Raw genomic sequence first — 23,743 nt, 5'->3', positions numbered from 1 at the left:
AGTTTAAAAGAACATGACCTTAAATGACCTCTATTATCTCAGGGTAGGTCCACAAACACCTGATTTCATATCACTAACAATTATTTCACTGTAACTTTCCTCTTTCACATCATTTTCCTGTTAGTGTACTTCTAAATCACCTGCTATAATAAAAATATTCATTGATTCTACAACATTCAAATCTAAATATCCATCTACATTTGAAATTTCACACACACACACATATATATCTTTGTTGTTCATTTTTTGGCACAAAGCTATACAGTGGGCTATCTAGACTCTGTCCAACACAGGAAATCGAACCTTTAATTTTAGCATTGTAAGTCCATAAACTTACTGCTGACCCATTGGGGGACTTCAAGGATATAATATAATGCATCATCAAGTACCTGTGTTTAGGGGCAAAACCAGGGTAATTATGAAGAAAATATTTGTTAAGTCATTGACTGCTGATTCGCCGTATAGGGTATGGTCCACCTACACCAGTTGAATGCGAGTGTGTCGTATACAGTGTATGACTTACAAAAATTCTGCATGCATTTACAGCAGCTGCAGTCAATAGGTTAAACATACAACTGTCTTTGTTTTCCTCAACTCTAACTATGGAGTTTCACCAAGTACTGACGGTTTCAAATATCAATCACGTCAAATAATCGATCTTAATGTGCCTAAATTCTGCGATAGTCCAGTTATTATAAAAAAAAATGTTACACCATACTGTATTTCTATTTTTTAAGATTTGGGTAAAATTTTAAGCTTCATAAAAACTCATCATTTCATTTTTAACCCTCCACTATTCCTACTAACTGTACACATTGTTTTTAAGATTAGGTAATTTATGAATTTTAGAAGAAATTCTATATATCAAACCACAAAATCACTTTTAACTTTTATATGAAATAAAACAAGCTTTAGAGATCATATTTTAGGAACTATTTAAATCTTTTGAAAATTAATTTTTAAGTTCCAAGTGGATAAAGAGTAACAAATTAGGTAAAATACTCTCAGTATGCCAGAAATATACACACAAACACTAATACAACCTGCACTTTATCATTTCATTGGTAAGTTACCAATTTGTTAATACCTTTGCTTGAGATTTCCACTTTTTCATTAGCTGTCTATTTCTCTCAGCAGTAGGAAGGTGGCGCCACAAAGATTCAGCATTTTGAAGCTCTTCTACTAATCTATGAAGATCTCGGATTGCTCTGATTCGACGTGTGTACTTGGTAATGGAAGGAATGATAGAAATATGATGAAAGTGAAGTGTGAGAAAGAAGCATTCAGTTGGGAATTTTGGGTCTATCCAGATGTTGCTCTCGTCTGTTGAAAAACATTTACAATTTGAAGTCAAAGCTACACTGAAACTACTCAGATATAAAAGTCAACTGTTATAAAGAAATTTTGGTTTGGAATATTGAGTTGTTGTTTTTCTTATACTTGGTAAAAACCAGTGATAAGCTTGAAGTGTTTTGAAATAAAAACACCAGGACCTGTGTGTTCTTCATGCAAGGAAAGAAAAACTGGAAAAATCAAGACCATTTTTTTTTCTTAAGTGAGCAAAAGTAAGAAGACAAAGAACAAACTATCTTCAATATAAAATTAAAAAAAACAATTTTCCTTATAATGTAACTTAAAACAGGGTGTACTGCTCTGTTTAAAGCAAATACAAAATACTTAGTGCAATAATGACAAACTGACAATGTACGTAGTTAATGTTACTCATTGTTTTTTCCTGTATGTGTATTAACTGTGCATTTCCCCAATTAGTTCCAATACTGGCTACCTTCCAACCAATTAAAAAGCACTACAACAATATAAAGCCCATAAAGATGGAAATATTGACTACCTTCCAACCAATTAGAAAGCACTACAACAATATAAAGCCCATAAAGATGGAAATACGGTATGGCACACAAAAAATTGTGACACGAATCCAGAACTTTTTGCAAGACTGAAGAATATAATAATAGACAAGATCAAGATAGAAAAGCAAATATTTACGAAAGTGCTGTTTAAAATATTACCTTGAGAACAGTAAGATACACATTAACATAAAGTAGTCTCAATGTACATGTAACTGCTCAAAAATAGCAGCTGACCAAATCAAAAGGTTGGAATATATATATGACCACAAAGAAAGGAATGTACAAAGCTGGGTGTGTGTGTTCTTTTTACAGAACAGTAGGAAATCAGTACAAGTTTGGGGCTGTATCTCAACCCTCAGTGTTAGTAATTTACACAAAATTGATTGCACGCTAACTCTGACAAGTATAAGCATATTTTTTTTTAATCTGATCTATCATACCATTGCCTCAGGAAGATAATCATTGGACAGAGATTCACCTTCCAGCAACACAATGATTATAATCATACAGCAAATGTGGTAAAAATATCTTGATGGTAAATAGGCTGATGGAATACTCACAACCATGGCTTGGCCTGCAAAAAACCTTGAGGCTTTGTAGGCTTATGTAAAATCCAAGAAAGATAAAATGCAAAAAATAACTTTGGCTGAATTGTGGGGAGTAGTACCATACATTTCAAATGATATTCCCCAACTGTATAATGATAAACTGTATGGCAGCATGAACATGAGAACAATGTGTAATGCTCTGTGTAAAGCCAAGAGCCTACGTACAATGTACAAAATACTAGTGCATTGTTCAATTTATTTTTTCATCTTCTTTCTTAAGTTTTCTGTGGAAATATTTCAAACCATTAATAAATTCATCATCTAGTTTATATTACTAGTTTTGTGATTCCATTCCTGTATGTGTATCGCCTGCATCTTTCTAGAGATCTTTCCAACAGTGTATATAAATAAAATAGAAGATAATCATAGCATACTTTGGCTCTCAACCCACGAATTGGCTTCCTGGGTGGTCAATTTTAATCTTGTTTCTCCAGATATACTTATTCTGGCCTTGGAATGGTATGGATAGAAAGGGTCAACCTAAAATATTAGAGACAGGATTTACATGACAATATAAATAAAAAGGCACAGTTTTAATCCTCATTTTTTATCAATTTTCTCTATAGGAAGGATATGGATCTGTTGTAACAGAATGCATAAAATTTTAAGTATTGAGTAGATATCTAACAGATTACAAATAAAATATTCAAAACTCATTTTTGACATGACCTTTCCTTACAAAAGTCTATATAGTTTTGTGCATTCACTGTGTGATTAACAAAGACTGGTAATATTATCTCTCAAAAAATGGCAGGTTTACTTTACACAATAAATATAAATTACATTTTTATTCAACCCTTTCACTAACCTTGTCCAGTTTCACTTTTACGCACAGGTGTTGGAATACAGAAAGGAGATTTAACATAAAACCATCACCAGCCACAAGTCGTTCATTACTCTGGAACGATAAAAAAGGAACGTTACTACGATAATGATACAAATTGAAAAATGAACTCAACACAGGAAAATTATTTTGCTGAATTTAAGCAATGTAGAAGATGAAACAATAATTTCTTCTGTAACTTATCATGACTGAAAACACTGTCCACAGAGAGGATATCAGAAATACATTTTGACACTGTTTGGCAATTTGTAGGTGATGTAATGCTACTGAACATTCATTGTTTGGATGAGTATGTAACTGCACTTTCTGATACAAAATATTATACACTGAGATTATAAAGATGTGTTTGGATTGGAGATTAAATATTTCCAAGATGGGAATATTCCTTACAAGTCACACGCACTTAACTAGTTCTACAAGATATCCATTCAATCATCATATACCTCAACCAGCTGAAAAATGAAATGAATATTCATGCTATTTCTAATGAAGACAAATGCCAGCCAAGTCACCAATGAATTTTGATGAGATTGGAATATCGAAGTCATCCTTATAATCAACTATGGAAAACATACAGGGAGGCATGGTGTGCTTCAAACATGACAGCCTTATCACAGAGCATTTTTCAATGAAAACTATACTAAAGAGTTATTTTCAAAACACATGGTCATCAAATACAGCATGACCAGACATGACAAGATGAATTGTGACAACTGAAATCAGATCTATAATCTCTTTTTTAAGGCAGAAAAATAATTTAAACTTAAATCTTTTGAACATAATTAAAAATAAATACCACAAACTTGGTATCAAGGTGAAAGTTTGTACCAACCACACATACTAAAGTACCTTTACGACGATCTAGCAAACTGCATTAATAATAGTTTTGCATTATTTCAAAATAGAACACATTTAAGAAAATGTAATTTGACTACATATAAGTAGAATCAGAAATAAAATAATTCAAAGTAATTTCTCAAACATGAGTTCTCACATATGATAATAGCAATGTAAAATTTTTAAGAGATGATTCATAATTCTTTGGTCTGATACTAGCACACTTCATTGTATACAAGACACCTAGTTTTCCGAGGTTTTACCTCAATAGTAATTTAACTAAGTTTTATACATTTGGTTTGAAAATGTAGCATTTTTTCCTCTAATTTTTTGTAACCCACTCACTGATTTGATAATCACAAGATTGTTTTAAGACTTTATAATTGTGTGTCTGTAAAAATTATATTAAACTCTAGAATGAGAACAAAATTTATGGTAAAATAATAATGCAGTTACTGATTCAGAATATTTCTTCAGATGTGTTTCTAACCTAGCAATTCAAGCAGTAAGTGGGTTTGCATGAGAATATAACAAAACATATAACATGTTTCTGTGTATGCAAGTAATAAAGTTCAGATATGTAAAACATATTTTACAGTAACTACAAAATACACTTACAAAAAATTGAGAAACTACCAAAATAGCATTATGTTTCAAAACCCTAAACTAAAACAGTAACAAGAACAAAGCCATTTCATACATAAAGACAATTTAATTGATTTAAAAAAAAAGCTTTTTAGATACTAACAGGGTGTTTATAATATAAAGTGACTATACAGTGTCATTTTAGTTAAATACATCAATAACCTACTTAAAATGTACAACAAAGGATCAAACTATAGATATTATAATCATCACATATGAAGATCCTTTGATTCCTATTGGGGTGAGATTAAAAGGAAACATCTCCATTAAATAGAAGCTTACCACACGAGCTAAAACTTTATACTTATGACTTCTGTCACATTCAAAGATCTGAGTGATGTTACAAGTTAATATAATTCAAAGCAAAAGACGATAATGAAAACAATGACCAGTTCTACCTAGTGATATAAATGTTTATATCCTGGACAAATCATGAAATAAAACAAAGTAGTTTTCAACCAAGACAAAGCAAGAATGTATTAATCAACTTTCCAAGTTTTCATATATTGAGATCAACAGCAGTTAGCTCTATGTGCGTAGGTGGGGGTCAAATTATGCATGAGACCTTGTACAGAGTGCCATTTGACATGATATTATGCATTCGATTTTCATTTTCATTCTTCCCTACATTCTGATTTTACAACAGATAATGTTAGAGTAGAGAATATACCAGATACAGTACACAAGGATACTGAAAAAACTGAAGATATACATTTCAGAAGTTCTAGGGGTTATGCAAATGCAATATACAAACTGTACAATGAAGAAAAGTATCTTTATTTCTCAGATGCACATCATCTTGCAATCTGACTTGTCAGAAATGACTATCAATTCCCACATATCTTTAACACAAAATTCTTAATTTAACACACCTGAATATTTCTGTACACCAGACATGTACTTTTTCTAAAAGCTTGCTACGTTTCATGAAGATACACATAGTACATTTGGAATTATAGGCATTACTTCTCCAATACAAGGTTGGTCCAATAGAATGTGCACATTAAGAAAGTATGAATCATCATAAAAGAAAGGAGAAAATACCTAAATGTTTCACAAATTAAGTTAGGTTACAAGAGCTAATCAATGACAGCCCTTGCCTATCCACAATCCCTTCCACATGGATTTGACAACGAAATATAGCCAAAATTATAGTTTTGAACATTTTAATACATGTTTAATTCTGTACACTCTTTGTGCCTTTCTACAATTAAAGTTTTAGGCATTTCTAAAATATAATAAAGTTTCATCATTAAGAGCATTAGACTAACTGACTATTATACATTACTGTACAACCCTAACAAACAGATTATATAAAGCAGACATTATGAACACAAATATAAAAAATTACTGCCATAGAAACTTCAATAGTAAATTTAAAAAAGGTTCAAAAACATTTAAAAAATAGTTTATACTTTTAATGTTTTTGAACCTTTGGAACAATTTTTTTAATGTTTTTTGAACCTTTGGAACTATTTGTTTAGTGTTATTGAACCTTTGGAACTATTTTATAATGGTTTTGAACCTTTTGAACTATTTTTCAATGCTTTAGAACCTTTGGTTTCATTGAGACAAAAAAAATCAAAGGTTTGAAAATGTAAACTCAAATGGAGAAAAAAAAAATTTAAGAACACTTAAGCTGCAAAAACATTTTTGAAATAACTTAAAAAAATTTTGACCACAAAAGATGTCACTGGAAACCACAAGCAAATAGTACCAACTGACAACAAGGAAGTTGGTTCAAAAGTGCATTGTTTCATATATGGTGTATAAATCTTACAGTGGTAACCTTTAAAAAACTCACATACATCCCACCCGGTGAAAAAGAAAAGAAATCTTTAACACATTTATATATATAATTATTATATTGTTTCATATTAATAATTTGGCTAAGTAATGCTAAACATAACAAAAAATAATAATTTGTCGTACATTTTATTACTACTCAGTCAGCAAAAACTATGATCACCACACTACTCACAGAATATTACTTAATATTATATAAAGGAAATCTTATTTTCTGTATCTATGAATTTTCACTTCTCAATTTGTAATCTTGCAGATTACAGAAGCAGCCTTCAAATATTAAAGATGAAAAAAAAAGCATCTTACCTGAAGTTGAGCTCTCTTTTCATTAGTTTTCAATGCTACTGTGAGGAATTCCAAGGCGGCATCTCGACTACTACTGTTAACTAAAATTGCATGGAACACACGGAAGAGTTCATTCTGCAGAGATAAAAGTTTCACATGATGAATGAATTCTCTATTCTTATCTTTACTCTTAATTCTAAAAATGTATAAAATCATGTTTTCTGTCAACAAACATCATTTCATGCAGTCAAAAAACATGAAAACTAGTTTAAAAAGCATATGACCAGGAAGCAGGTGTTAATAACTAAATGTGACAGCAACACTGTTGCAGTATAACTAGCCATAACTCAAAAGTGAGAGCTGTTGCCGAGTGGAACAAAACAGGAAATTGTTTCTGACATTTTTCCTTGTGTTAAGAGGGTTTTTTTAGAACACAGATTATGATGTTTTCTGATTTCAGTGACAGCAGTATTATTTACAAGAACACAAACATAGATATATATTTTATATCCAAATTAACTTTAATATAAAATTAGTGGGAAAACTCGTGCTTTGTGTACAAAACATTTTTTGTTTGTGGTATTTTTTTATTTGAATTCACAAAGTTTATAAAATGTAAAGGCAGTGCTGTGTACTGCATGTACAAACGCTACTCATTTAATTATATACATACACGTTAATAACTAAATCAAACTTTCCTTTGTCATTTTTCTAAAAGATGAATTACTAGTTATTAAGCAGTTATTGTAAAGATATAATGATACTGTAAATTGCTATGTGTTTTATAACATTTAAGTCAAATGGATGAAGCTATTTCCTTAATACAACATATGAATAGCCAATAAAACTGTTAAAGTGTGTATGCACGTTAGTCACATTGTTGTATATCTTTTGTAATACAACACGCTGGTCTTTCCCTAAATTTGTTTCAGACACAGACTTAAAGAAGTGTTATTAATATTTTCAATCTATGCACCTTATTTAACTAGAAATTGATAAGAATAGAAAGCTTAGCAAAATAAGTAAAATAATGTACGTTTCATATGAAAAATGAATTTATTATATTTAGTGTTAAAAAGAAGGATATCAACTTCTGCATAGCAGCAAAAAACAAAGTTCAAAAAGCCATTATATATTTCTGAAAATTATGGACAAAAACATATTACCTCTCTGCAAGTTATAATTTTACTCAGTGTTAGTGAAAAAATACACTGTACCTACCCTAGAAAACTCCAAGTGGTGTTGTAAAGACTGATTGATAAGTCTGGTGTTATCGGCAGTAAGTGTGCTTCCCGAGAAGTACTTATCTACAATTTTGGGCTGGAAATGATAATAACATGTTCATATACCCAAGAAACATATATATCCAAAACCAATAAACTTATTTATGTATATAACTGCTATTTTCACAAATAACAGCAATATATATTTAATAACGATAACAAAATATATGATGGAAAATATGAATCGAACACCATCCATATAATTAATTTTCACTACAAACAAAACTGATTGAACAGGAAAAACAAGTTTTTCTTTCAGCTCTTTTTTGTATACACAAGTCAAGGTAAATAAAATGTTTCATTGCGAAAACAAACCTTTAAAAGTACTCATCCAATTAAATTAAAGAAATTATTCAGAAAAATTAATAAATAACCAGGATGAATTATTTGTTTAATAACAAATAATTTTTAGATCACTTATAAAAAGTTACTGAGAACAACAGTTTTTGATTATAGCTTCATGTAGAGCAACCATGCTACAAAAGCTTTTCCATTATGCTTGATTATAAGCAGTTCATATAAGTTGAACAAAGATCAAAACACATAAAAAGCAATATATTAAGCAAATAGTTTTATTCCCAAAATGCATATTGAGGTAAAAAAAAAAAGAAACAGCACTAATGGTCGTAAAGTAAAAATAAAACTTATACTTTCATGTGAATAGAATATGTAAATAAGAGATAGAAAATACCTTTATATGAGCAGTTAATCTGTTTAACAGAAATTCTTTTGAATATAACCATTGCTCCTAGAATATTGAATATATGTACTTGGCTAACATTAGCAGAAAAAAGTCAAATAGCTATGCTTCTCGTGTTAAAACCATCCATATTATTTAATGTTTTTGCTAATCATTTATTGTTATTCTATTCATTTTAAAGCATTTTGTATCATGGTGGTTTCATCTTTTCCTGTAGATGCCAACATTTACTTATTTCAAATGAAGGATAAAGGGTATGTTTACTTTCTTTTATTAACTTGATTCCTTAACAAGCAGAATAACCGAGTAGAATTATTAACTTGGTTTCGGTATAAAATTCCAATCTATTTCCCTAACTTTTTTTTCAAAAATTAGCTATTTTTTTGCTTAAATTATCTTGATATTATAATTAGAAATCAATAAATAAATGCGTACAACATAATGTTATAGTAATTTAACCAAATACATTATTTATATCTTTTTTAAATGTTTCTTACAGAATTAATAACCAAAGCATATAAATGTTAAAGATGAACTAACAATTACATAGACCAAAATAGCTAATATTACTGAGGTTAATTTAAGAGCCAGAATTTATACATATATAAAAACACATACATAGTATGTTTTGGTTATGGCTTTTTTGTGTTATAAATAAATAGTTCTAATACAATAAGATACATTAATTGTAAATAGGCAATCATATCAACACTATATAACAATAATGAAATTAATACAAATCAAAAATGTTCATGATGAGACTAAAAAAACCTCAAAATATTTTCCATTATCAATCCCTTTCATCATCATTAACTCATTCATATCTATGATGATGACAAGGAGTGGTAATGGAAATTCTTAGTCTCATTGTGAACTCTCTTGATTCATGTGTGTTGTGTTTAGATATATACATATATGTAGACACACACACACATATATATACAGAGAAAGAGAATAAAATTTTTCACACCATAATGGAGTGAATGAACAGAACTTACTTATGAGATACATTATATTTATTATCATATTTTGAAACTTCCTTTAGTATTTATACAAAATGTTATCCTAGTTATTTGTAGTTCTGAATTTTTTTACTATACAAAGTTACATTTAACACCACAGAATGTTAACATTAAACATGCTCATATTCATCAAGATTAATGAAAACATAACTGTATATTCCTAGAAAGCCTAGGAAATTATACACATATACATTCCCCGAACTTTCAAAATGTTTTCTTAGGTAGACTAATATTTTAAGGATCTCTAAATGAGTTACAGCAAGACTGTTTTTGCATATCCCACAGTTTTCAGGTGTTATAACATCTTTAGAATTTGTCGAAGCTTTTTCTCTAAAACATTTCAAAGCTCCCAATGTCTACAAGATTTCCAAGCTCGTGGCAAATCTAGTATATATTTAATGTTAAAACAATTAAAAGTAAGGTTTTCTAGTTCTATGCTAACCTTCCAGAGATTTAAAATCTCCAAGGAAATGGCCAAATCCTAAGTACTTGCTGGAAAATCTAAATAACCAAAACTTATTCACATTTCATTCAAAGTAAGTCATTACTATTTGTTTGGATAAAAAAAATTTTTATCTTGTTCTACTTACATTATCTTCAGCAAAAACAGAGAGATTCAAAAATGGTCCCATGAAACAAAGTTTAGACAATTCTCTACCAGTAGCTTGAGAAAGTCCTTCCCACATCCAAAGACGATTTGTTACAACCTGTAGGAAAAAATTTGTAAATACTCACTATGTTCTACGAAACAGAAAACTAATGACGTAAACAAGAGGACTCGGCAACTTTCAACAGCTTTTAAATGGCATTAAACTTAACTGCAAATATCAATTCGTACAGAATTATTAATGATAAAGAAAAAAACTCATATATCAACCAGAAATATTAAAGTCTGTGTCTTACACATTTAAGTTACTCAGAAAACACTGGGAGAAAGGGCAACAATACCTGTCTTATTTTCATGAGGTAATTTATTAGATCACTGTACTTGTTAAACTCTACGATATTACTTTATTAAGCCTTGTTGATTGCAACAGTCATCTATGATGTAATACACACTCCTATGTTACAAATGGTGCAAAAACATACAAAGATGTGGGAAAAGAGGGTGTGAACACACCAATGAAGACTGACCAAAAGGAGTGCCACACCCTCAATATTTCAAAATTGTTATCATTGTGTGATCAACAAGTTAGCATTTTGTGATCAATGATGTTATATGTTGAACTACTAACCAAACAACTTATTTTTTTCCAATGACTGGGTTTATTTAGGATTAGCTATGAACAAACCAGACAATATTTTGCATGGAAATGTATAGAAAAGCATGAGCAGTTCTGAAAACACCAGATATATCAAAATCAATTAAAAAATTAGATTCTGAACCTCATGAGATGCATCAATAGAACTGGTGTTTTATAAGTTGCCGGCATCATTCCAGATCTGATTTAAATTACTAATAAAATTTATATTTCAATAATACTGCAGTGATTTTATTTCTATACATATTACAATAAAGAAATTAACTTAATACTTCTAAATGCCATACTTCACTGTTTAACTGGTTTATTTCATATGTCTATCTTCTTTGTATTCTGTCAACATGCAGCTATATGATTGGACAAAATTCCTGAAGTTTTTAGAGCAGCATTCACTTTAAATAAGAATTTTCCACATGCAGGATCAAAAGATAAGTTTGCTTATCCATATCTTACTCATTCAAATGAAAATTAGGCTTAAATTAACTGTGTATATCTCACCAAAAAAAAGTTGAAACTTCAAATTTTTTCCACCATGTAACACCAATGTCCAAGACAATATCCATAACAAGTACAGATTTCACCAGACAACGTTTAAGCATACTCAAAATGCTCTATCATCAAATGTGGCAGGTATTTTGTTGGAGAACAAATATGTGGGGATTTGGGATGCTCACAAAGCCTTATTTTTTTGTGAACTGTACTTGTAATGTATTATGGGTACTTTAACCCACTATTTAGCAAAACTGTATTGTAAAAGAAATTATATAGATATGGAAGATAAACAGTGCTTGTGTTTAAATCCTGTAGTTTACTTCTCTAAAAATATATTTTGTTTCTTTGTATTTCTGAAAAGTGTACACATTTTAAGTGCAAAATTGTACAAACATATTCATATCCTTATATGATCTATTTTTTTAAAGCCAGACAAGTTTTATTTTTGGCATGTTTCTCATTAAATTTAAGTGTGTGAAATTTGGACAGACTGAGCGAATGCTAAATTTAGTTTTGAAATAACACGATTAAATTAGCAAATGAATTTAAAGACAGTCCCAGAGTAAGCTTAATATTATGTGCAGAGTTAATTCAGTTTGGATATGCTGCCTGCAAACTCCAAAAGTCTTTCTGTAGCTCTGCTCTTATAGAACCGTTTATTATGGAGATCACTGTTAAGTTTTAAAAAATTTATAATAGATCATTGATCACCACCTTCTATATAGGTACAAAACTGTTAAGACTTGGAACTATAAACGTGCAATTGTATTCAATGCATCATATTCGTATGGATTACAATATTTTTTGTAAGGGTTTGCAAAAGCCTGCATTCTGTTTTACACAAAGATACAGCTGGTGTATTTCTTAATAAATTTAATTTTCAGCTGTATTACATTTTTTAGCTCATAAAAATTAAATCTATTGACAATTAAGCTAGAGTAAAATAAGATACACACCAATAATTTAAGATACTGAGATGCTAAAACATTAATGAAAGACTTTTAAAAGTTATGTGACAGAGACATAAAATAAATCTGACAGTTCAATTGTGGCATGAAACAACCGATTAAATCTTTTGACAATAATGTTAGAAGAACAACCTTAACTCATCAGATAATTTAAAAAACCTTTTTATTTCAACCTATGTTTTGCCATTGCAGCTTCATCACAGCTTGATTTTATGTAGTGTTTAATTTTTAATAGTTAAAATACTAGTTTTAAAAATTAACTATACTTGTAATAGAATATGTTAGAAAAGTGGGATAATCTTGTGAAACATCTCCATTTTTAGAAACAGATGTCAACTGTTCCTTCACATGTGATCCTTAATCTTTAATGTGAATAATATAGAATAATATGGACTGTCTTTTATATACTTTAGAATTACTCAGCAAAAGAAAAAATAAGATTTATGACAAAAAGTATAAAATGCTGAATAACAGATATTAGCTCTGCTTTCATATTCACAAGGGAAATACCTTAAATCTCATTACTCTTTTTTTTTTCAGCTAAATCTTGTTTAAGCCATTACACAGCATTTTACAAATTTATATTTTTAAGAAAAACTATATCAACTATTCAAAACTTACTCTTACCCAGAAATTGATTTAGCAATAGTATCACGAATAAAGAATAACTCTCTTATTCCTCTGTTTGTTAACCTTGATTAATATTGGAATTGGTTATAATACTCACCAGGTTACATATGGGTCTATTGTTCCCTGGTCCACACCGCACTTCACAAAGCTCAGTCAATGCCTGTAAAGGTTGTCTAAAACCATCACTGTCAAGAGAACACTGTCTCATGACATGATAGAGGCCTTCAAGCAGAGGAGAGAAAACCTAATTTAAAAAACAAGTGTTTCAATTCCAAACATACATTGTATTGTAAAAGTATGTTATTTATACCTTAATGACAAATCAAAGAAGGCAGATATATATGGGCATTTGCTTTCACTAAAAGATTACAACTGGTTTTTGCGTTTATGTTACGAACATTCATTCTTTAGCAATAAATGGAAAGTTAACAAGATTTTAAAGTGTATTCAGGTACTGAAAGTTAGTGAATACATCAACTAGTCAGTAGAAGCCAAACACAAACCTATATAAAGGTTGAGAAATGTTCTAGGAATCCAAAAATAATAAAAAGGAGTTCTAAACTTGTAACTGTTAAAAGCATCATAGCTATATATAAGGAGCAAGCTCAAATATGACACGTCCTACAATTTGTTGTAAATATATAAGCTATACAAAACATAACTGTGAACTTTTCCTTCAAGTGTTTCAAACAAAATGGATTCTTCTTCTTCTACTAAAACATGAAAATAAAACAATAAGTAATCTCACAGGAATAACACTTTATCATCATATACATGATATTCAAAATTATGACAGTTTTTAATTAATTTGTTCTTCTCATAAAATATGGTTTTGGTAACTTATACTAAAGTCAAGATTAATGTACAATATTCCTCAACACAAAGAAAAACTGAGGTTATAAATGAATTACAATTATGTGTCTGTGCTCTAATGTGCTTCATCATCTAAATTTGTGTGATCAATTTAGGATATCTACTTCATGTGTTTCATGTCTTCTAACAGCCAAGATTTGTGAACGCAATGAAAGATGCCAGAAAGGACTTTTTTTTATTCTGATGGGTCTGTAGAATGCTACTTTCAATCTATGGAAGTCACATAGATTGAAATGAAAAAACCTCAAGCTACAAAGAAAAAAAGCCATTGTTTCTTTTATTTTTTATGTTTAAGGTATGTCAAAATCATTATCCTACAATTTGTCAATCACACAAGCCCTCCAGCATTCTATTCAACTAAAAGAAAGAAAGATACCTTGTGATTTTCTAAATGTAAAATATTTCAACAGTTTTCTCACGATTAATCCTACAGTTTGAATGATATTCAATGATATTATTTTCCTAGAGTTTTAGCTACTGTATACAATTGCTTTACCAAATCTTACACTGGTAAGCTAAAATTCTTTCTTTGAAGGCTATTCAAATGTCTCTACAACTATTTTGGAAAGATTTCCTAAATATTACTGAAAAGTTTTGTGACTATACAGTTTATCATCAACATATTTAATAATGATAGCTCAATCATTTAACCATCTGCCCCACAAAACAATAGTTCAATACAGTGTAATACACAAAAGCATGTTTAACAATACAGTTAAATACTTGGGCAGTAACACTGTCTACCACATGAATGATAGCCTAAATGTAACTCAAATTGACCTTTTTCAGCTTGTTATTAACAATTAGTATTTAATATGAGAACCTAATTAATTTAATTCTCGTCAATTATAAACTTTTTTTATAATTATGCCTAGCCTTTGAATTTACTTGGTTACTTTAATCTGGTAATATAAATATTTGTCAAATTAGAGTTGCTGAGCTGGGGAAACATTGCAGTAATAATAGGTCCCTTTTTATGTATTACCCTTTATTTAGTTATTACTACATGGAACAGATGTTTGAATGGAATGAACCATTATAATTAATCACATTAATGAAGAACTGTAGTCACAGAAATGAAGGTAAATTAAAAGTAATAAACTTCCACAAGAGTTTGATGTCAGGTTTGATTGACTCTCAAGATAATAGCAGTCCATAACCAAAATCTTTCATAAATAAAGTATTCACTTCTTAAATTTCAGATTCTCTTTAAAAAAAAAAAAAAAAAAACTTTACTTGGCTATCTCATGTCCAAATAATCCTTGTTGGTTTCATCTATCACTTTTAAACATTTTGAGTCTTTAGATAAAGGAATTTGGGGTTTAGTTAACTTCCTTTAAAACTAGTATGGTATTTTCTTAATTAAATACACAAATGAATTGTTCATCACACATGATAAGTACTTAGTTCAATAACACTAAATGGCTAATCAGATTTTTGAGTTTCAGTGTGGCATGAGAACTACACTTATTTATAGTGTAGGTTAAATTGGACTTTGTTTTCAGTTTGAATACTTTAAAGTGGGGTAACACTATTGCTTCATCTCCTCCTTGATTCAGTCTAAGCTTCCTGACATAAATCAAGGCTTACACTCAAGAAGATCCCACTGAAGATGAAGCAATAGTGTTACCCCACTTTAAAGTATTGAAGCTGAAAACAAAGTCCAATTTAACCTACACTATAAATAAGTGTAGTTCTCATGCCACACCGAAACTCAAAAATCACAGTGTTGTTGTTTCCACACAAAATTACAAAAGGGCAATCCACCCACAGCGAACACTTATTTCAAACTGACTAGAGAAATACCAGTTAGTCAACAGCATCTACTGCCAACTCTTGGACTACTTTTGTCTGATCAGATAGTAGGATTTGACATTCAATCTTATAGAAAAAAACCCTGATCCCAAAGTGGTGAGTGGATTTCGTGGCAACAACAGGTAAACCATGAATTCTCAAATCAACAGTCCAGGCATACTAACCACTAGGCCACACCTTATGCAAGATCACAATGCACTTAAAGAATATACAAGATAATATTCATGAAATATTCAATTTGTAGCATAATACAAGACTCACAGAGGTTAATGTTGATGGATCTTGTGCAGCTACACACACCATCTCTGGGAGAAATCCACGAGGAAACCCTTGAGAAAATAAAACTGGCAGCAGTAAAGATGGCTTACAGCTGGGCCTGGAACAATCAATAATATCCATTACTATACAACTCCAGGAACACTTTCTTCAAGAGCATATATGCCCAAGAACAACTATACTTAGAAAATACAGAAGTTTTCAAAGGAAAAATCCTTAATATAGACATAAATAAATATAACAAACCTTCATTCTCTAATGCCAAAAAAATATATCAAATTACCATAATTTTCCAATTATAAACTGCAGTCCATACACAATTGTATATGCAAAACCATAACATGCAGTTTATACGAGAGTGTATCTTATACCCAATTTTGTTTTTCAAAAGAAGCATTACAAATTTTATGCTACTGATAACTTTTCAGGTTAAACTACATAATACGTTTTACACATAAATTTCAGCCCATACCTACTAAACAAGTTTTTTATTTAGTCAAATAATTCCAATGCCAATGATGACAAACTCCTATGAACTGCTTGAGTTGTTTCACTCAGATTCCAAAGAATATGACTTTGATGAATTTTTGGAGGATGAAATTTAGATGGAGCATGTTATAGAAAAAAAGCTAAGTTTTGAATACTCTCGAACATACTTTCAATAACAAAATTTCTCTTTTAAAAGTTTGTGTTACATCAAATGCTTTTTTTTCAAAGCTATATCAAAAAACATGCTTTTTATCATGGTAAAGTATAAAACTTCTGTAACATTTTAATGTGTTATAGTGTACTTTCAAGTTTGACTTTCCAAAAGCTATGATTTTAATAATCCTCCTTTCAAAATTATCTGTCTGTATTTCTATATCTCACCATCTATTCACAACTTAACTGTTTAGAAATTTTATATGACAAGCCTATGGAGGTCAAAATTTTCTACAAATTTATGTAAGTGATACATCTGTAGAATCAGTAGAAAATAAATATGATGATATCTGGTTCAAACTACTGGAAAAGTTAATTATACAGTTTACACCACTTTTGCATTTGTGTGAACAAAAACATTAATTTCAAACAGTTACACAGGAAACCATACAATAACTTACATTTCTTTAATAAATGAAATATCATGTGTTTAAATATTCCTTTACACATATAAAACAACACTGTTAGTCATGTTAAGGTACTATTGCAGAACATACCTGAGAGTCGTAAGCTGACCCTGAATCACTAAGAGTGTGAACTGGACACATTGTGATCTAATCTGTGTCAAAATATCACTTAAAGGTGGTACACTGGTCCGCTGTAAAAACAAATATTATGTACAACGTGTCTTTATGACCTAACAGTGTAAGCACATTAAGTCTATTTTACTACCGCAACAAAAATGTATATAAAATGCCATTTACGTCATTAATACAAACAGATGCAATTTGACAATACTTAGTGAGCAAAAACTTAACAAAAGTTTGCTTAACACTTTCAATATGGGCTCGTTTAAATTCTTTATAGATTTAATACTTTTAACTCTCAATATAGTATGTATATCTTCACAAAATTTGGTAGTCTTTCAGTTAATATTACTAGTCTTTCACATACAAAAACTCGTATTTCTTAGTAAAGTATTTTTAATAAAATAAAATAAATATTTGTCCATGAACATATATTGAGTATTTGTTTTAAATAGTCCATGTGCAAAGTAATTTTCATGTTAAAATTAAAAATACAGAAAAGGTATTCATCTTTTGTAAGCTAATAACCGGATCAGGTTTCAGTTTTTTTTGTTGTTTTTAACAGTGTCTGGAAATCTAGGTCCTCACAATTAACAAAAATATGTAAACATTAATATATGATATCTAGTAACTAAAACAAACCACCATTCTTGCTTAGTGTTTCTAATTTTTCAATGCTAAATGACAATAGGGGAAAAAAAATAACACCTCTCACTTCTTCTCACATGGAAAAAAGATTCGTCAAGTACATAAACATAAGCCAATAAACACTGGAAACACATTTTGGAGTAATTGTGACAAGAGAATCCTCCTAAAAATTCTTGGATGAGCAGTGATGTGCAGCGATTGTAACAAAATGAGGAAAACAAGGTTATATTAAATACTATTATGAAATCACTTTAATCAAAAATCACTAGTATAAACTTCATAAACAGAGTATAAAATAAGATGTATAGCCAGATTGGACTCATAATGTCAATTCAATCACAACTAATGACTGAAGTGAAACACAATAGAAGTTTGTAATTAACAGAAAGAAAAACTGGAGGGGGGGGGATATATACATACTGTATGTTGATACTGGGCATATGATAAATAATACTGGCAAAAAACTAACACTAAACCAACTATCCTCTCAAAAGAAAAAAAAAGGATGCTAAAATACTTTAGGCATCCTGTAAATACACAAATTAATATGCTTCTAGGTCTTTCTATTATGGTTTATATCCTCTGAATTTGTATTTTCAATCACTTTACTTTTCTATTAACAAAACTTAATCTTATTGTGTTTTTTTTTTTACCATCATGCTTCTACTATCATATAAGCATTATTTAAGAAAAATACAGTCTATTACAAAAGATTATATAAATAGTCACCTTAGGAGCACCTCGTTCTTCTATCCCAACTCGTGAATAGCAGTCCATAAGATAGTTCAACATGAAAGACTCTACACAGTCTTCCACTTTTGTGAGAGCTAAGTTTTCAAGGTGAACAGTTGGAGTAGGTGTTGCTGATGGAGATTGGAGTGGACTACGAGACATGCTGAAAGTGTGTGCATGTTATTATTATTGTTATGAAAACTCCTTATCTACATGAAATTATATTAGTTTTAGATTGTTATACCATAGTAATTTGAATTTCAGGACATTCTGCTAATTATACATATTTCATTAATCATACATTTTGATTCCATTCTTTCATTCAGCTTTTATAAATTGAATGCAAAATATAAGATACGAACACAGTCAAAACAGATCAGTTAAGAAATTTTGTTGTATTTTAAATTCAAGATTATAATTTTTAGAAAGCTAAACAAGCACTTGTTAGTCTTTTATTTTGTATTTATGAATAGAGGGAAGGCAGGCTTTCAGCGGCACCTTATTATCTATAATAAAGAATTGATTGTCACTCTTATAACACATCCACAGCTTAAAGTGCAGGGAATGCTTTGTGATATCACATGGATTCAAACCAAGATCTGCAGTTCTATCACAGGGCATTTCTTCATCATATGTATTAAGAATTTTTTTTCATTATCAAGTACTAATATCAATATGATTTTCTGTATACAAGAAACACCAACTTTCTTTACATAACAAGTTCTACTAACCTAGAATGTCTGTTTTCACCATTTAGGTGAGGAGATGAACACTTCATGTCTTGAAGTACAGGTATGAGATTCTCATCTTGAGCAATAAACAGTTGCAGAGCTTCCATCAGAAGCTGTTGGATTAGATCTTGGTAGGCTAAGCAATCAGTAAACACATTTTAAATTAGTTTGTATAAAATGTCCTCTAACCTCTATACTGAGGAAATATGCAAATTCTTTTTTGGCCATCCCATTAATTCCACCAACTAAATATTCATGGTAAGATAATTTAACAATTTCAATAGGTTTAATTCTATAATATTTTCTATTATTGTTATTATCCTAAATACACTTAGTGTTAAAAAGTAAATAAAGCTATGGAAAAATACATTACCATGTTCATGATAAATATTTAGTTCACAACCTTTTACAAATGTGAGAGAAAATTTCATTTAATCTACTTAAGATACTTAAGACTTTCTGGAAATTAAAACAAAAAAAAATTAAAAGTTGCTACTTTTTTACCTAGTTTAAAAATTGAAAAAACAATATATATATATATATATTCTTTAGTATAAATAGTTTAAGCATATAGCAAATATTAAAAACATTTGATTGAAAAGTTAATAAATCAGGGATAATGGTCTGATACGTAATGTTTACAAGATGACTTCTAATGTAAGCAAATTATGCTTAAAGAAAAAGAAATATGCTAACAAATTAACAGTAAGGTTTAGCTAAATGAACATTTCTATGCATTGAAAAAACCTACACACACACACACACACACACACACACACACACACACACACTGAAAAAAGATAGGTCTTTCCTTAATCACAAATGAAATCAATATTTCAGAATACAAAAATTAAAAATGAAGTTGTTACTTATAGCTGCTCAGAAAATTCTACTAACTACCAAAAATAAGTTGTAAAAATACCTGTTTCCTCATCTTGTTCCATCACTGCTGGTAAATACACAGTATCTGGAATATCTTCTTTCCATGAAACTCTTAAAATTCGACTCACAGTTGAGTGAACTTGCTCCTCAGTTAAATCGCAGCTGATACTACTGTCCTTCTTGTTTAGCATACAAAAAATAAAACACTTAGAATAAAATTAACATGTACAGAAATGTAATGTATTATATTACCCAATGTCAACAGCATCAGGATATCTATGGTTAAAGATATTAACAGTGTTTTAACACAACTACTACCATCCAGATATTTATCCTGATCGACTTACAAAAACCACTTTTTGGTCACTGATGGATTTTATTCAGATTTTATTTTGCATAAGAGGGGATAAAACATTTTAATAATCATACATGAAAACAAGGACGATTTCAAAAGATAAACCATTTCTGTTGTCAATTACTTAGATATTTAGTGAAAACTAAGTGTATGTGTCCTCTTCATACCACAGAAAAAAATATTACTTTTTTTCACTGCCAATATACTTTAAACTAAGCTAATTAAAAGTTAAAAATTGCTGAGCTTGAGACACATCATTGCATTACCCTGCACCTGATTAGCTTTTAAACAAACAGTACATTTGAAAACATAGATCACATTATTAATAACAAATATGCTAAATTTTATAAGCCGGGAAATAAGTTAATATTAATGCTTTTTTGTGGATAATTTCCTTTAATTTGATAATCTGAACTTTAAAATATCTTTAATAGATATATATAAAATCAATTAAAGAAGCAAAATCTTTTATGACTTAGTTTCATTTCTTCTTATTTTCTAAGCCATAAGAAAAACAGATCTTTACAAAGATTATTTTTATTGATGCTTTATCAAAGAATTTAAATTTCTGAGCCTAATGAAACTTGTTTTCTTAATACTATTTTTAGTATTTAACCAAAATTGAATAGTGTCAAGCTTTTTTTTATGTGTCCTTATAATTTACATCATTGGTATCTTTTCAAATTTGAATGCTATTCTTCATTTCTTATAAGTATCAAATATCTCTTTGAATTTCCTGCAACAAATTGTATGGAAACAACTCATCTTAAACAAGCCCTCTCAGTATATGCAAACATATGAAATATATATAAGATACAAATAACACCCCCCTAAAAAAAAAGTTATTAACCCTTTGTCTTTTGACAGACTCTTTCCTTTCCACCTCATCCACTTCCATGTTTTCAATTCCAGAATCCACATCAACTTGGGAAAGAGAGCTAAATGAAGAATTACAAAAGTTAAGTTTTTTCATTGAAATATATTTTACAACCATCAATATTTCAACCATAAAGCTGTGTTTTTACTTGAAGTTTTTCCAATTCTAAATTTATAGAACAATCCTCACTGTTTTTTTATTTTTATGCATTTTTATAACATTGTAATTTCATAAATATACCTTTTTCTCAACCCAGAATTGACCACAGAGGCAAACTTCAGAATTGTTTTTAATGATGTGAATGTGCTAATGGTTAAAATTTTTCTTTCAATCTAAGATTCCCCTATTTTTAGAGAAATTTTCCAAACAAATAATATATAGTGAAAGGAACAGACCAGTAACACTTGTGAAACCTTTTTGTACCCTTAAAATGAAGATATAATTGTAAGTGAATTCACTAAAAGAGATTCTAGAAAAATATGTAAGCATCCCAATACAATAAACATGGGAGTTCATGAGGGAATGGGGATATATCTATATTTTCCTCAAAGAGCACAGTTAGTATCAGGCATCACATCATAAAGTGTGAGAGAGAATCCAATGATTACTCAAAGTACTCTGTCACCTAAGATACATCCTCCTCATTATGCATTTCTTGCATCATTGTGTCATTTATCGTACGTACAATTACATTATGATTGGTAAAGAGTATAAGATCAATTTCTGTGGTTGTGTACTATTGATGGTGTGATTTCTTGAGTCTTGGGTATGACTAGGCTCAAATGCTTTCAACCGTTAAGTTCCCAGGTTTTAACGGAAAGGTTGGAAGAAATTGCAATAACCTTGATATTTAAACTGTACACAGGCAATTACTTCAAATAACTTATGTTATTTTTATCATATTTTAGGGGATTTACCTTTTTCAGATATGTTTGATGATTTAATGACATTTGTTACATGTTAAAAATGGGTTTTAGAATAGTTTCAATGAATAAAAAAAGTCATGTTTTATATATGGAACTCCCAAAAAAGCACTGACCCATTAGATGCAACCAAATACAAGCAGGTCCAAGTGACTTTACATCTGGGATATAATGTGTTATTCATTTTGGATGAAGGCCAAAAATTTTGTAACCTGGAATGAAGGAATTCTACTTGGTTGCAAGTACTGATTAAAGTAGCTGCCAAGTAGGCCTCTTGTGGATGTCCTTTTCAATATAGCACAGAAAGAGAGCTTAAGAGCAAAGCATCTATTACCATCATAAGACAATTTCAATAGACACTGATCATCTTATAAGTATGGTTTCCTAAACTAACTAAATATTGATGATCAGTGGGTTGAATAATTTTCAAAACTGAGAAATCTCTGAGGATGGAGAACTCCTATGTGGTTTAAAAATTAATCTTTCAAAATAATAAAAGAAATCACTGCACATCTTGAAGATCCTGGTAAATTTCTGATTAACAGTTCAACATTCCTCCCTGATGGATGTGCTAATAAACTGATCATAATATATGACCAATTCCATATGATATGCACTGAAAATGTTTAAAACACTAAATAATTGCTTTACTAACCTTATAAGCTCAAGTGCTATGAAACATTCAGTTGGAAGTCCATGGAGGACCACATCAGAAATTGCCATAAAATTTTCTCTATAAGAAGTTGTTCAGACATGTATGTAGCTAAACTCGTGTTCCAGTCTAGTGCATCCATTGTAGCAGTACTTCTTGTGAGTATTGTAGGTCTTTTTATCAATTTTGAACATGTTCCAGTCTAGTGCATCCATTGTAGCAGTACTTCTTGTGAGTATTGTAGGTCTTTTTATCAATTTTGAACATGTTCCAGTCTAGTGCATCCATTGTAGCAGTACTTCTTGTGAGTATTGTAGGTCTTTTTATCAATTTTGAACATGTTCCAGTCTAGTGCATCCATTGTAGCAGTACTTCTTGTGAGTATTGTAGGTCTTTTTATCAATTTTGAACTATGTTCCAGTCTAGTGCATCCATTGTAGCAGTACTTCTTGTGAGTATTGTAGGTCGTTTTATCAATTTGAACAGTGTTCCAGTCTAGT

General features: G+C 30.0%; 1 protein-coding gene across 3 annotated transcripts in view; it reads right to left on the bottom strand.

Annotated features, from left to right (window-relative positions):
- The window catches only part of LOC106457448 (ubiquitin conjugation factor E4 B-like), a 69,208-nt gene that overhangs the window by 16,992 nt on the left and 28,473 nt on the right, over nucleotides 1-23,743 (bottom strand). The window contains exons 5-17 of one of the 3 annotated variants that reach the window (XM_013916869.2): nucleotides 21,642-21,729; nucleotides 20,477-20,615; nucleotides 19,555-19,690; nucleotides 18,821-18,986; nucleotides 17,414-17,514; nucleotides 16,200-16,314; nucleotides 13,348-13,494; nucleotides 10,489-10,605; nucleotides 8,115-8,213; nucleotides 6,915-7,028; nucleotides 3,285-3,374; nucleotides 2,851-2,956; nucleotides 1,088-1,323 (exon numbers count right to left, since the gene is read on the bottom strand). In XM_013916869.2, coding sequence (XP_013772323.1) covers nucleotides 1,088-1,323; nucleotides 2,851-2,956; nucleotides 3,285-3,374; nucleotides 6,915-7,028; nucleotides 8,115-8,213; nucleotides 10,489-10,605; nucleotides 13,348-13,494; nucleotides 16,200-16,314; nucleotides 17,414-17,514; nucleotides 18,821-18,986; nucleotides 19,555-19,690; nucleotides 20,477-20,615; nucleotides 21,642-21,729 — 1,654 coding nt within the window. Of the gene's footprint in view, nucleotides 1-1,087; nucleotides 1,324-2,850; nucleotides 2,957-3,284; nucleotides 3,375-6,914; nucleotides 7,029-8,114; nucleotides 8,214-10,488; nucleotides 10,606-13,347; nucleotides 13,495-16,199; nucleotides 16,315-17,413; nucleotides 17,515-18,820; nucleotides 18,987-19,554; nucleotides 19,691-20,476; nucleotides 20,616-21,641; nucleotides 21,732-23,743 lie in introns of all 3 variants that reach the window. The other 2 variants (XM_013916870.2, XM_022383391.1) reach the window with 2 other exon arrangements.

Source organism: Limulus polyphemus, unplaced genomic scaffold (genome assembly GCF_000517525.1).
Source record: "Limulus polyphemus unplaced genomic scaffold, Limulus_polyphemus-2.1.2 Scaffold332, whole genome shotgun sequence".
NCBI classification, from domain to species: domain Eukaryota; kingdom Metazoa; phylum Arthropoda; class Merostomata; order Xiphosura; family Limulidae; genus Limulus; species Limulus polyphemus.
Note: the sequence above shows the minus strand (reverse complement) of the source record. Positions and strands in the feature narration are given on the sequence as shown.